Genomic DNA, 15981 nt, shown 5'->3' with positions numbered 1-15981 from the left:
ATCAGTGAGGTCTGAACAGACTTACGTGCCAAAACTACACTCAACATCAACAATATTTCAAAACTCATCGCGCAAATGTGAAAAACATCTGTATTTTAAGGCAGACACTAGAGATTATTTGCCGTTTATTTAGGCCTGAAGCTTCATCACTATTGTTCCTGTGCAGAAAATTACATCCTTCATGATCCTCCGTGCTGATTTGTTTGACATATGTGCGTCCAGTGGAACCTCGATAAAGACTGCCCGGGTTGATTCAGTGTCAAATATTCAGCTTGCGCACCTGCCAGTGCTTCGCTTTACTGTGCAGTTTCATTCTCTCAGCTCACAGCAATGTTGTGTGTGCGTTTGAAAGAAACTAAACTTTCACCTGTGAAACAATTGGAACCTTGGAGCATTTCTCACGTGTGTGTGTCTGACGGCTTGTCCACACGCAGCACAGGCATTTTTTACCTGCTATAGCATAGGCATGACCTGCTTTTGCCATAGTAGGATTCATAAATTTGCACCTGGGTCTCCAAAACTAGCAAAATTTGCTAGTTCAGCTCGCCATTGCATGCTGTGTTAACAAAGGAGATAATGGTGCACACTCAGTTGTCATAAGCCAAAAGCTCTCTTTTCCTTGTCTGCAATTCAACACTGCAGATGAAGTTTCTAAACACCTTCTCCCTTGAAGGAGTTTTGCAAAAGCTTCCTTTTTCAGTCACCTGAAACTGTTTGTGTGGCCAACACACGTGGACAAAACCATGTTTCATAAACTACCTGTGTGGACAAGGCGTCAGATAGTCAGAGGGAAAGTGAACAGGTGCTTCCTGTGACAAAGATAGCTGTGAACGCAGTAACACACACAAGCCCCTGATAAGCTTAACTTTCAGGCACATCGTGAACACTGATCATGGCATCATGTATGAGGGTTTTTTTATGCTGTTGCCTGCTTCTCTCGGTGTTGCTCTGTCTGCACCAAACACACACTGCAGTTACAGAAAGCCAATATTAACTTTCACTGTAGTTCTACATATTGCAGTTTTAAACAAAAGACACAAGATAATGGGAGCCGCGGGGTGTTGGCAGACATGAGTAAACACGGGATTACACATCTCAGGGCTGTTCATTAGACATAGCTCACATTCATCAGTATGTCACTCATCTATCTCCAGCTCAGCACTGTGCACTGTGAGGACACGTCTGTGATGGAGACCTGTACATTTAATTGGAGTTCAGAGTAGTTCTGGGCAGAGCTTGTTATTTTGTCAAGTTTTTTTTTCTGCAAACTTCTCAAAATTATAAATGTTGCCAAAACACAAGCAACCAGAGCAGAACTTTACCTCGATCAACCTGCTGAAATTGTAATTTAAATCAGAAATTATGGACTCAAAAAAGAAGTATAGTCTGTACTCCCATTGTTGTTTTCCATTTTCTCTTTTCCCTGCTGAACTTACGTGGTTCTGCTGCTGCACTGACCTGGTTTCTCCACTGAAATTGAAAAAGCCTCATCTTACATTCATCCTCATGCAAAGCAGATGTCAGGCTGAGGCAGCGCTGTAGTAGCTGTTGAAGGGGCAGTGGTGGGCGCAGTACTGAAAATGTGCACTCAAAAGTACAATTACTCCCAGAAAAAAATGACTCGAGTAGAAGTGAAGAAGACCATTTGAGAAACCGACTCAAGTCAAAGCAAAGACGTACCAGCGGCCTGTTCCACCAGCTGTATACAAGCTCTCCCTCAAGTAAGTGTGCAAAGTCCACAATACGTACTAAATAAATGATAAATGAGTTACATTCATTTTTATCTGTTTTTACGTCCATTCTGTCTTTTTTATGTAAAGCACCCACTTGGTACATCTTGCCATCTAATGTCACACTTAGTAACGTTACCAGCTTTGTTAGCCTATAGTATAGTGTAATGCTATGTTGACATTAATTTGTAGACTGTTACAGAGAGCGGGTTGCCGTCACAAAGCAGCAGGTATAATTTACTCCTCCTCATCCTCCAAGTCATCCCACGTTTCAGACTGATGCTCCATGCCAACCACTATACAACAGAAGACTTTACGCCTTCTAAAAGCATACATCCCTGTGTGTAACCAATGCTAACACTGTCTGTATGAAAGTCATGTGTTTTCTTAATGCTCCATTGTCTTTTGCTACCAGAATTACCGCCCCCTGCTGGTACTGCACCTTCTTACGCACGTATTTTTCATGAGACTGGGCTGTGATGTTGAAGTGGGCATAATGTTTGAGTAACTGCTTTCAGATCCTAGCTTTAAGATAAGCTGATGTCACTATCATAACAACAAAGATTTTCGTTACACACGAAAGATTAACATGGCTAACTTTAACGAGCTAAATACATTCTCAACAGTTTGTGCAGCGTACTTCAAAGTGCTTGATGAGTGAAGCGATGATCTCAGTGTTTTCGGGAGACACAGCGAGAAGTTCATCATGTAACTGTTGTCTTTTTTTAGATTTCCATATATAACATGTGGCCAGATGTGACCAGGGATTGTGGCTGGAAGCTGCCTCTTGTTCTTCCAGGCAGTTGGCAACATGGCGTCTGCGGTACAGGTGCTTCTGACACGGTCTCCTTCCTCACAATCAGTCCTTGCCGAGTTGTAACAAAGGTATGAATGACATATGTTCCGAAGTAAAAAGTAAGTTACTAGTTACTGCAAACAGTAGTGGGTTGCAATGCATTACTACTTTGTCAACAAAGGAGAAGTAATGTAGAATCTCTTCATGAAAAGATTGTGGGGGTTAAAACTCAGGTTTAATTCTCCTCATGTAGAACTTCATGAAACAGTTTCACTTCATCCCATTTCAAATAGTTCACTGTCTAATTCAGGACACACAGGTGTGGATACAGGTGTGTCCTCTACGATGGCTTAGAATAATCACACACTCTTAATTTCCTTCTGTGTGCGTTTAACTTTATACTATATAAATGATATTACATCCCACTTTCTGGATGTTGAATTGATATGTTGCAAAAGGAAATCAGGGAATAGCTGCGTCGTCTCATTTTGGTGCACAATTTACCACAAGGTGAAAAAATCTCTATCTGAGGTTCTGGAGGTTAGCGTGACGTGTGTGTTCAATAATTTAGTCAGGTCCTCCAAGGAAGTTCTAAAAATCCAAGCAGCCATTGATAGAAAAAGATTCCCCAGCCTTATTCAAGTTTCTGTATGTCAGCGACAGGTTTCAGCTTCCAGCTTTTAACAGTTTTTCTCGGGTGCTGCATGAGTGTGTTAATAGTTTCTGTGAACACGGTTTCCTATTCTGTTTAGGGAAACATGTCTGCAGTTCTTTGACACAACGCTTACTGTGTACAACCCCAGCACAAGTAGTATAGCATCACCACAAGACATTTAGCACTTACATCACAACCACAACAGTTACTCGTCCAAAAGTTTGTCACAGGAAGTGTCACAAAAAAACCACCACACTGTTTCCATCAGTCGCAGAGAATTTCTGAAACTAACCACAGTTTGTTAGATGTCAGCACATCACAATGACTTCTTTTCTCTCTGAGGATTAGCTTCTTATTCATTCCCTTAATGAGAGCTGTGACATTGATAACTCAAACTGTGTCTGTGGACATACATGGTTTTATTTTTACGATTATTTTTGCAATCATTGTCATCAAAACTCCGTCATCCTCTCTATTCCTTGCGTGTCATTTCAATACATTTGTTTTGTTAAATTGTTGAGCAGCTGAATTCAACAAAGTATAGCCTGCTGAACCAGAGCAGCTCTGTTTACAAAATTACTCACAACCTTATTTTATTTGGCCCTGCATCAGCTAATCGTGACTGGCACCTGTATTAGCTGAACTGTTTACCTGAAGAGCAAGAAAGGAACAGCCTGTAGCTCTGAGAGTGAAGGGACAGTGATGTGGTGATGAGTCCGGGGAGCCTCTCTAAAGTCTGGATTCAACTGGGGTGTTTGGGGTTTTATTCAACTGTGGTGTTTCTGCACTGCATTGCCAAGTCACCCCACCTAAACAACGAAATTGGTAGTTTATGGGTTAATGTGGAAGGCCAAAAGAGGAGTACTTTCTCATCTGATGCCCGCTTCAGCAGGAAGACATTCTCCCAACACCTAGGCACTGACAAAAATTGTTCATTTGATCATTTTCTGTGAGTAAGGTTTGGTTTAGTTTAGGTTGCTAAAGTGACTTTGTTGAGGTTCAAGAAAAATGGCGGTAATGAAAGAGAATAAGCGTCACCTCACACTACTGCCACCTGTGGCTGAAAGCTGTAACTGATGCAAATGCATTGACTGTCGCAGCACATGCTAGCATACTAAATGTCATTGGTTGCAGCACCAAACACAGTGCTGCTACGCAGTCTTCCATTCAGTAAGCGAGCACAAACTCATGCACTATCACCATCACTAAATGAAATGGGTGCTTCAGGACCATAAATAGTAGTTTCCAGGCTGGCAGCTGTCACTGCTGAGAACCCGCTTCTTCTCACTCTTTTACAACCAATCCTTTCTACACACAGAGAATTTAGAAGAGCAAGCTTTCATGGACTGGAGGTAGCTAAATCACTGGTGTGTTATGTACATAATAGCCAAGTGCAGACAACAGGGCTTTTCAAATGTCAGGACTGACGTACAGCTCAGACTGTTGTCATGTTGACATGGGAGTGAACAAACCACACAATGATCCCACATGAAGTTTCTTCCAATTGTAGAGATCCTCAGCTGGAGCAATATTTGACAAACGCTTATCTCCTGTCTCAGATTCCAAGGTGCTCTGGCTATAAGCACATCTGTGCTTTGGCTACGATGAAATCAAACATGTCTGAAAACTGTTGTAGCATCTGGGTCAGCTCACAACAAGGCCCATCATGAGGTGCTCTGCCTGTCTCTAATAACACCAAAGTCTTGTCTCCACTAGGTTTATTGTGGTGATAGAAAGTAACAAAACTTCCTGTTCTATTATTTTCTCCTCCATTCTACATTTTATTCATATGTATTGATAACTTAATAAGGTTGTCAAATTGTTGCATTTGCCCTTTTTTGCTTCAGTTTGAGTCTGCTTCAATTTGGTTTAACTGCTGGTTAAAACACCTTATAATGACACCACTTAAAACCAAAAAATAACCTGAAGTGAGTGAGTCCATCTTTTGTGGTGACAGATGCCTCTGTGCCATCCAGGCAGAGTGAGGTTACTGGAAAAACTAGTTGTTTGGGGGTTACTGTAGTAAATACAGCAACATACAGACAGACTCCTCTGAACGCTCTGAGACCATTAAAAGCTTTGCCATCTCTGTCATGTCACGTTCTCTAAAACTTTCAGTCAATCATACCACAAAATTCATCCCCTGCAAATGCTGTTCTCTCTGTCACGTGCTGTCTTTCTCAATCATATCCCCAGCCATTGAATTTCTCTCTCCCTCTCTGGATTACTGTAGTTCAGTAGAAAATCATCTCTCTGTCAGTGACCTCACTCAGCAGACAGATGGGGATTTGCTCCAGAACGGTCAGGTCTGTCTTTGCACAGTGGAGTCAAGCCCAAAACTTAGTTTTATTATTCATTTATGCACATGATAAATTATGTTGGAAGGGACTCTGCAGGGTGACATAAATCAATGTTGAGGAGAGGAAGAAGGGAAAACATTTTCGTTTGAAGTGCTAACAAAAGCATCATGAAAGTACAGTCATGGAACAGAATTTGACCTTCGGATGAGGTTTGATCGTGTAACAACGAGCATTTGGAGAAGGCGTGGGGAAGTGATGTTAACCAGCAACGACTGAATGATGTCAGAGGAAGTGCAGGGCTTTTAACCCTCCGACTGAGTCATTCTGAACAGATTAGCATGTTTTCGTCAGCAAATGTAGTGGAACCTTTAATGGCACTCGTGTGTGTGTGTGTGTGTGTGTGTGTGTGTGTGTGTGTGTGTGTGTGTGTGTGTGTGTGTGTGTGTGTGTGTTTGCTTGCATGGGTACAATATGTGCATCCAGGTACATGCAAATCAATTGTGTTAGCATGTGTGTGTGTCTCAGTGTGTGTTTAATGTGTTAATGGCCAGGGCTGCTTACCCATCCGTGACCTGGACACACTGAGTCACTTCTCAGGTGGCACAGAGCCGAGGAGCAGGTGGCAGAACTGCAGCTGCACAACAGGATGGAACACTCACACACACTCACACACACTCACGCAGTTCAGGTGGACTGAGCCATGTACTCAACCACAGAAACCACCCACCTCATAAACCTGCTGCTTCATCCTTAAACAAGAGCATCATGGTAACACTCTGTCGTCACCTTGGTGATACTTAATTCAGGGTGTCTTTATGTGCCAGAGGGTGTAGTAGCCCATCATACATACTGGATATTTTCACAGCCAGGAGGCAGATGGCTTGGCACAAACAGCTAAAATAACAGCAACTAATGCAGAGACACGGGGATATTTTGTTCTGTCAACACAGGCCTTGCATTTACAATGGAAATCTACCAGCAAACAAGCCAAGAGAGTTGTCTTTATTTTGTTCACCAGCCTGTAACGCGCCTAGACACCTGAGATAGCTGATAAACATTGTTGTGTGTGTGTTTGTGAAAGAGGTAAAATGAAGTTAATGTGAATCAGTAAACATGTGTTTAGCCATGGCCGCCACCCAAAAACCCTTGCTGTGTTTTATGTCACTCTTTAGCATCACAGTTTGTCATTTACCTTAGGAGACAGTTAATAACTAGCCAATATGCTAATTTAGCAAGTTCAGCATGAACATGCTGTCACATGGTGTCATTTTTCATTCTTGATTGGTTGGCAGCTTTCAGAATGGCAGGTCTTTAGTCTTTGTTGAGACATTGGTGAACAATAAATGACAACAGTCATTACTGAGATATTTTGGTTTAGTTTCTGATAACCCCAACGGACTGAAACCAACTGCCTCAGGCACACAGTTGAGTGAGCAAGGCTGTGGGGGACGAGTGGAGCGAGTGGAGCGAGGCCTCCAACCTTTTCTTGTTGAGCAGCAATCAAGGCATTTAGTGTATGTTGCAGCCATGAAGCCCAGTGGCAATTAAGTCCTCTACAGCTAAAAAAAAATTGTTTGACCAGTACTATCTGTACTGTGACAGCACTAACTAGCTTGTATAATTTTAATTAATTAGAATTTATACACACATTCATTGCTCACAAACTCAAATATTCAGTCTAGTTTAAAAGTACCATCAGCTGTTTGCAGTTGCAGCTGCTCTCAGCTCTATGGAGGCTTTATGCATCTCTGAGCTTGATGTTTCGGTTTTCCAAACCACAGGCTAACTGTTGGTTCAGTCTCACTACTCTCACCAGCGTCATTTCAGACAGCAGCAGGCAGCTGTTTTCAGCAAGCAATCTGTAGAACCTGATGTGTCTCGTATTTGTTTAGTACGCTACATTCCCAGCACAAAACTATAGAAAGACAAAGTTAGTGACTACCTGGTGAACAGTTAAGCATTTAGCATTAGGAATGAACACTGGACTTACGACCATCACCAGGTGGCCAAAACATGACTTCAAATGAATGCTGATGTTGCTTTGTGTCTCCTGGCCAAGAGTACACTATTGGAAGATTGCATAAAGTTCAGCCTATCTTTGGAATCATTGCAAGTCAGTGCAAAGTCCTCACAAGTATAGCAAAACCAATTAGTGTGCAAACTAAACAGCACATCCCAAGTAGAATTCCAATGGCTATTGCAGTCCAGCCTGTTTCTTTCCCAAAGATGTCCTGTGGAGAGAGGAAGTGTTGGAATTTTACTGTTGCCCCAGCCTCGATGCCTTCTGTCAGCAAGTACAGTGAGCACGTCATGAGTTAGAGTGGAGCCCACAGACGGCAGGTCTGTCCCAGGAGCCGCTTCTCAGAAACACATAATGAACTGTCCCCACACTGTAATTTCCATGGAGGTGTTTTCCTGTCAACAAACTACCCAACCCACCACGTCCTCAGTGTCAATCTTTAGTTAACTTTGTGCCCATAACCCATACATCCTCCCCATCCTACTCCACTGCCTCTCATTATACAGTTGCCAAATCATTAAAGGATCACTTTGCTTAAATCACCAGAAGACATACAGTATTCCCTGACTAAACGTCCAGTGTTACAGAGGTGTGCAGGTAGTCTTATCTGATGAGGTTTTGAGGTGTCTGCCTCCACCCCAGCAGGTGAAATGACTGCTGGTGGTGTTAAGCATGTAAAACTAACAGCTGACATCTGAAACATCTTGTTTTTCTAGATAATCCACAGACCTCGCTGTGAGCAGAACTTCCTTCTGCTGAAGTGCTCCCTCTGAAAACTGTTGACACCGTGCTCTGTGGATTATCGTCACAGTAACTGGGACATTGTTTTTCAAATGGAACTTTTCATGCATTCTCTTCCATTGTTTTGGAATTTAGGCACAAGAAACAGATGTTCAAAACGCGGACAAATAAAACCAAACCTACATGCATGGCTGGACTCCAGTGGAGGAGAGGAAGAAAACATGTTTCATGTGTGTGAACTGACCCTCTGAGGGCATCTGAGATCAGCATCAGCCCTAATCAGGCCTGTTTACTGCCTGCTAACAGTCTTTCATAGCAAAATAAGAGTCTAATAATGTTGACTATATGCTGTGAACACACAGGCAACAGCGTGATGCTGAAACAGCATTACTTTCTTTTTTTTTTTTTTTTTTTTTTGCTCGAAGGGAACAGCAAGTGACAGTTTGGTCAAGGATAGGGAGGACTTGGTTGTGGTTGCATCAGAAATTCTGAAGATACACATTTTTATCAGAATAAAGCTTCATCAGAACAGAAATCCTGGTATGAACTGGAAATTGAACCTAACTCGTTGCAGATAACGGCCACAACTTCCTGTTACACAGATTTTGTATCAGAACACATCTACCTGTATCTTCTTGTGCCTCCTTTATGTCATGTCATCTGCTCGCTCTACCTTTAGGTTTAGAATCATTTCTACTCTGAGTGTGTTGCCTTCCTGCTGGTGACTGCCTGCAAAATCAGACACTGAGAATTCAAAATGTTATTTCTATTTTTTGCTTTACATGGTTTTTTTTTTTTTCCTCATAGGAATTAATACTTAAAATGCAAATGCACAGGGTGCCATCAGCACTGCTGCTCACACTACTCTCCAAATACTTCTGTGTTCTTTCAGATTGGCTAATATTTGTGGTGTTTTATAAGAGAAAGTATTTACTCCAGCTCACGTGTTAGCTTCTGCTTTCCGTGTCTGTCAGCCAGGACTCAGAGGTCAAAGGTCAGTGTTCATGTGTTGACAGCTAGCATCAGCCTAACAAAACGTGTGGTCTTAACAATGCCTTGTCTGAGCCAGGAAATAAGCATAAACCTGGTACTCAAACCACAGCAGAGGTAGCGGATGCAGCTGAACACTGCAGTTTGGGTCTGTCTACATCTGCCAGTCAGGCCACATCACACCTCAGAAAAATGATGAAAAACTTGTTAATGAACTAAAAAAATGTACAGAATATATATTTCATGCTTCAAGTGTATATTTATAGCTACACTCCTTATTCTTTGAGTCTGTTTACCTTCCTGAAAGTGGAGCCTGAGCCATGCCAGGACATTTTAGGCTGGTACTGACATTTACATTTCAGGCTGTCCCGATCTCAGAGCTGTACTAAGAGAGTTTTAGGTGTAGAAATCCTTCTGTCTCATCAGCTTTCATTGCATAGATGTGATGAAGGCTCCTCCATCCTCTCCAGCTGACACTTCTTGCACAGTCCTTCTGTTTGCTCAAATGAAAACTTATGCATAAATGTTCACGAAGAATCAGAATCTGACTCACGTCCTTTGTGGCTCTTTCTATATCAATTTGTTACCATTATCAGTTTTAATGAAGGTGTGATGCATACATCAAGAGGGAGGAAATCCCCTCTGTGGTCTATTGGTTTCCTATCAGTGATGCTGCTGACTCACCGGCACTGAGGTGATGTACAACCCACTCCCTTAGGGGCTTCCCTACACCACACACACACGCAACCACAGCTGTACAGCTGACATGGCTCATACAGTGGCCATCAGTGGTTCCATCTCACCCCCTCTTTCTCCCACCACTGATGCCGCAGAGAAAAGGAAAAAGCTTTCTTGTGGGGAACTGCATCGTAAGTCAGATCAGTTCCCTGTAACTTCCAACTCTCCTCGTCAGTGACTCACGTATTTCTGTGTGTGAGTGTGTGTGTGTTTCCTGCTGCTATCTAGACATATCACGTTTTCCAGTCAAGCAGAAAACACACTTCAACATTTGCAGCCAGCCGCACAGCTTTAGAAAAGACACTGACACGCCAACTCTAACTAAATAAAACTATATGTGACTCAATTTTTAACAAATGAATGTTTGACAGATTTATGTGATTACTGCAGGAAAGGACCAGTAACTGACTACCTTTTTCATGGCAAAATGAAAAAAGTTTCATGCCAAATACGCAACTTTAAGTATTCTAATGTGAAATAAATAACCACCATTTGGAATTGTAATACTAAGCAAAAGTGATTTTCAAACTGGATTTCTGATTTACCTTTTTTCCTCATATTAAATGGACAAAGTGAGTGATAGATCTAGATATGTGATAGATATGTGAACTCAGAAGATGGTGCAGAAGAGTTACTTCCGTCATGATCTGTGCCACCCCCCTGGATTTCACTTGGTAGAGATGCTGTGCTCATTGGAACATATACATCCAATAGATTACTGTGATTTGTCCATAAGTATTTTTACCTTTGGACCTGACTATAGCTTCAACAGGTAGAAAATTAGAAAGTAAGAATCAGGGAGCTAGAAAAGTTTCACATTTTAAAATATACATGATGACAATGATAATAATGTGACATCACAGCATAAAATAATATATACGGACACACATTAGTTTGTCAATATACACACTCCTAGCTGCCATCAGTGCCAAGTGTGGCACTGGCAGTTTGCCTGAGGACACTCAAAATGTGCCTGTTTTGTCCCTTAATTTTAATCTTAACTTAAACTTAATTTTAAACTTTTCAACTCTTGTTAATTATCAAATGTTCTGTTTCAAAATCCAGTCACTTTTACAAGGCAACAGGCTCTTATTGTTGCCGGGGGATTTTGTGGTCTATGCCTGTGTTTTACTTTCCAAACAATCATCACACTCACATACTTTCTGTGGTTTCCTCACATCATTCACGATATACACCTCTGGCTCAGTGAGGGAAGAACTAACTTCCAGAGTGCGTCACAGGGGGGTTCTACAACACAGCTGTGCTGTTCGTCAATGTAGAATATGTGTGTGTGTGTGTGTGTGTGTGTGTGTGTGCGCACAAAAGATTTACAGAGGAACATTTTTATGTGTTCTAGCGAAGTGAACTTTCTTCCAAAGAAATCTAAAGGAAATCTATATTCTCCCTGCTGTGTCAGTGGCATTCACCCAGCGCACACTGCATGTGCCTGCAGCGCTCTGTGCAGTAGAAACGCCTGTCACGTCAGCAGAGGGACCGTGTCTCTGGCCTCTTCCATTTCCAGAACATACCACAAGACTTTTACAGGCCTAAGCCTATGGAAAGGACACTGCATTAAACACTGAACGACTGATTACAGCTGGACAGACGCACTCTGCTGTTTGATGGCATTTACACAGGAGGTTCAGAGACTGTATGTTTTGATGGGTGACTCCATGACTACGCGGCTGAGACAACACTTTTTACTGTCATTTGAACTATTCCAGAGAGATACTGGCATATACCATGAGACAAAATTGTGTGCCTGCCAAATCTTTTATATATAGATGGTAATGTAGCCTCTCACCTCAACTAGATTAGTAAAAAAAAAAAAAAATCAGTGCAAGGTGTAATGGAAAACATCAATGCCACAGTTTGTTCAAGGGCATTACAGATGAATGGGAGTTATATGGACAGTGTATATACGATCAGTTGCCAGTTTTTTAGGTACACCTAGCTCAAACTCATCTCTACACGGGTTAGAATGTTCAGTTTTAATTAGAACTGTTTTAAAGATGTGTTCATTCAACTGATTAGGGAGAATGTACTTTGTGGTGCTGTCAAGCTGTGTTGTGTTATACTGAGAGGTGTTTCTAATATTTTGTCCTCATTCACTGAGTGTAGACTAGAAATGCATATAAATACAATAAACTGACTACTGAGTGTGTTTGTTGTTGGATTCATTTATCACTGACAATAAATTAGTATTTACCATTAAGAAATAAAAGATAAAATCATAATTGCTCATTGGTATTACTGGTTTTGCTACTTTAGCCCCTGTTTCATGGGTCCCCTGCCCCTTTTTAAACAAATCTTTATTTAAATCTTTTGTACAATATTTAGGGGCAACAAAAATCGAAGTAGTATCTAACAAGAACGAAAAAAGCGTGTAATCAGATCTACACTACAATGAAATCAGCAGAATCTCACGTGAGCAGATGAACTGAACACATCAACAGACGTCGCCAGCCTGGAGACGGTGCTGGTTACTTGGCAACGCAAAAACCTCGTTGACCAATCAGAGGCTTCGGTCGGCGCATTAGTACAAACAACTCGACGATTTTACGTGTATGTCATCTGCTGCTGATAAAGTTGGACTTTATGGTAAACATATAAAGTTATTGTTTAACTTTAGTCATACAACGTCATGTATTGATATTATTGTACTTTTAAATTGTAAAAGTCACATTACGTAGGATCTGTGTCGTGCCACGGCTGTACATCTGTTTGAGTGGGTTGTACTTCGGCTATATAAGACAGGCGTGTCGTTGGCGAGGAGAATAATTCAAATTTCAACTACTCGGCGGTGGCGTTGCATGTGTGTTTCTCTCAGACTGTGGATTATGTGGAAGTGTCTGTACGAAGTCCAAATTAACATCTTCTTTATCTGACTTTGAATGCTTCCCGAGCACGCCTTTGGAAATGTATGTACTGCTTTCGTCCTTCATTTAAGGGAAAACTGTTTGAACTCCGTAGTTAGTAAAGTAATGTAAGTTAAGTTAGACACGCTAAATGTAAGTTTACTCATGGTTCAAAAACGTGACATCAGGTAACGTTATGCTTATTTTTTGGTAGATGCTGATTCTAATTTTCTTGTTGTTCAAAATTCATGGTACGTAACTTTGATGAATTTACAGGGGGTCCGTCGCCATATGGATTGATATGGTCAAACTCAACTTTGTCTAGCCTAACGTTAGTGGTAGCACACGTTAGCGTTAGCTTTAAAGCCCACTCTGGTGGTTGTTTTAAAGGTTTATGTAGCTAATAAAGTAACGTTATTTAGCACCGAGTAAAGGTAGCAGTTAACATTGGTAGCTCAACGTCATCGTCACAGGCAAGTTGATAAGTCAGCTGGAACAATTAATCAGTGGGGATGTTTTGACGAAACGTGCGTATGGTGAAGTTGTCCTGTTACTTTAATTTCGGATGCGGTTCTTTATGTAGGAAAACGCCGGCTTTGGTGCACTTTGAGCTAGCTAAGTGTTTGTCTCTCAGCGGTTCTGGAATAAAAGGCAGGCTCGCGCTGGGAGCTGTTCTGGAAGCCTCAGGGCTCTGCTCTTTGCTGTGTGTGGAACGGAGAGCGAGCAGGTTGTCTCGTGCTCGCATTCTGCTCTGCTCGTGCTGAATGGGTGATGCTGCTGCTTCTGTTTCATGCGATGCTTTAAGCCCTACAAGCCAATACTTTTTTATTTATTAATTAAGTTCTGATATTATTGATATTGGGATTTCGTCTAGGCTATGCCGAAACTGCTTGTATTGTATTTTGTATTCTTGTGATAGAAAACTGGTTAAAGTGTAGAATTGTAAATTTGTAGATTTTGAATGCCATAAGTAACATTTTTTTTCTCTCCTGCTATTTTAGTTAATCTGAACTCTGTGAGGAGATGGATAACAACGAAGAATCGAAGAGCTGTTCCGCCAGTATGCTGACCTGGGAGCAGGTGAGCCGACTGAATGAAGTTCTCACCGAGGTTGTGCCTGTACATGGACGGGGGAACTTCCCTACCTTAGAAGTGAGGCTGAAAGACATTGTGGCCCGCGTGCGCTCCCGCCTGGAACTGAGAGGAATCACAGTGAAAGACATTCGGCTCAATGGCTCCACAGCCAGCCATGTTCTGGTGCAAGATATTGGCTGGAGCTACAAGGATCTGGACGTCATCTTCAGGGTCAATCTGCCACACGAGGCAGAATTCCGCCTCAGTAAGGACGTGGTGTTGGGTACCCTGCTGGACTTTCTGCCTGAGGGTGTAAACAAAGAGAAAATTACACCCATGACTCTCAAAGAGGCGTATGTCCAGAAACTGGTGAAGGTCAACACAGAGCAGGACCGCTGGAGCCTCATCTCCCTCTCCAACAATAATGGCCGCAATGTGGAGCTGAAGTTTGTGGACTCAATACGCCGGCAGTTTGAGTTCAGTGTGGACTCCTTTCAGATTGTGCTGGACTCCATGCTTGCTTACTACAAGCTGGAACAGCCGCCCATGTCACAGGCCTGTCACCCTGCTGTGAAAGGGGAAAGCATGTACGGGGACTTCAGCATGGCACTCAGCCACCTGAGGAACAAGCTCATTGCCACCAAGCGGCCTGAGGAGATCCGAGGTGGCGGCCTGCTGAAATACTGCAATCTGCTGGTGCGGGACTTTCGACCTGCCAGCGAGGAGGAGTTCAAGGGCCTGGAGCGGTACATGTGTTCACGCTTCTTCATCGACTTCCCTGACATCGGTGAGCAGCAGCGGAAGGTGGAGGCCTACCTCCAGAGCCACTTCATAGGTGAGGAGAAGAGCAAGTACGACTACCTCATGATCCTGCGGCGAGTGGTCAACGAGAGCACAGTGTGCCTCATGGGCCACGAGCGGCGGCAGACCCTCCACCTCATCTCACTGATGGCCTTCCGAGTGCTGGCGGAGCAGAATGCTATCCCCGATGCATCCTGCGTCACCTGCTACTACCAGCCAGCGCCTTATGTCCGAGACCACAACTTCAGCAACTACTATGTGGCTAACCAGAACATTCCAACATGGCTGCCATGTAACTGACAAAGCAGAAGTGGAAGGATGTACAAGAGGACACTGCAGCTGCTGCTTTAGAGGAGAAAAGAGAAGGAATTGGAAAAAGAAAAAAAAAAAAAAAAATCTCCCCCCAAAGAAAAATTGAGGCAATAAATGCAATGTTCCAATCAAGGCTCAATTATATTTAAGTGGACAAGTGTTTTGCTTTGTTTTTTCGAATCCTTTCTCATTCCTTATCTACAGAGTTGTCGAGGTCATTGAATAGAAAGTGATATTTTTAAGTGTTTATTTTTTTCTTGTCATGTTTTGGTTGTTTCCCTGTTTATCAACCTTATTCTTAATGGAGTTGTGTTCTGTGCCTTGCCTCCAGATTTACCCCCCAATAATTTAAGTATGGGCAATTTTTTTGAAGGGATGAAGAAAATGTTATAGCCTTAAATTTGGTTTTGTCCTGTGATTAAAAAAAATGTGAAAAGGCAGAAAAAAAACTGAAAATATTGAAAAATAGTATTATTGGTAAAGGGGTAATAATAATAAAGGTGATGGCAAAAAAAAAAAAAAAAATGACAAGCTAAGCACCAGTGTGGAAAAAGTTAATGTCACTGGGGAGACAAAAAGGTGGTACACTAATAACTTTGTTCACATCATGAAGGGGAAGCAGGTCCAGTCAATTTGTTTTAATTCATTTTGACATGTAAATATCTCCCAGACATTTGTGCTCCCCCTAACATGCTGGCAGCGCCTGTGTTTTGTAGACAAAGCGAGAAAAAGTGTGTGTGTTTGTTTGTTTGTTTGTTTTTTATTTTCCTCTGTCAATTTCAGTGTAGGACAAGCTCCCGTCCTCCCCCTTTACCCAGTTTACTCAGCCCTGTACTTTTCAGTGAAGACCGGCTTTGAGTGGAAATCTGCAGTGAGACAGTTTAGGCCTCAGATAGACGGGCTCCTGTGTGTCTGAGGAGTTTATTTTCCCTGTTGTTGTTTTTTTTAAGTCATTTCCAAAGCCTC

General features: G+C 42.2%; 1 protein-coding gene across 2 annotated transcripts; it reads left to right on the top strand.

Annotated features, from left to right (window-relative positions):
- Nucleotides 1-12520: 12520 nt before the first annotated feature.
- Nucleotides 12521-15554, top strand: tent5c (terminal nucleotidyltransferase 5C). 2 transcript variants are annotated; one of them, XM_076747808.1, is made up of 2 exons: nt 12521-12571; nt 13830-15554. In XM_076747808.1, the coding sequence occupies exon 2, from the start codon at nt 13852-13854 to the stop codon at nt 15001-15003; it is 1152 nt and encodes a 383-aa protein (XP_076603923.1). In that variant the 5' UTR covers nt 12521-12571; nt 13830-13851; the 3' UTR covers nt 15004-15554. The 2 variants fall into 2 exon arrangements, with proteins under 2 accessions (XP_076603923.1, XP_076603922.1); XM_076747807.1 differs by lacking the exon at nt 12521-12571 and adding an exon at nt 12744-12891.
- Nucleotides 15555-15981: the final 427 nt, after the last annotated feature.

This window comes from Chaetodon auriga, chromosome 13, assembly GCF_051107435.1.
Source record: "Chaetodon auriga isolate fChaAug3 chromosome 13, fChaAug3.hap1, whole genome shotgun sequence".
NCBI classification, from domain to species: Eukaryota; Metazoa; Chordata; class Actinopteri; order Chaetodontiformes; family Chaetodontidae; genus Chaetodon; species Chaetodon auriga.
The sequence above is the reverse complement of the archived record's forward strand: the minus strand, read 5'-3'. Positions and strand labels throughout refer to the sequence as shown.

Excerpts from the sequence above, each read along its gene's own strand:
- tent5c (XM_076747808.1), top strand. The coding sequence starts at position 13,852 with ATGGATAACAACGAAGAATCGAAGAGCTGTTCCGCCAGTATGCTGACC.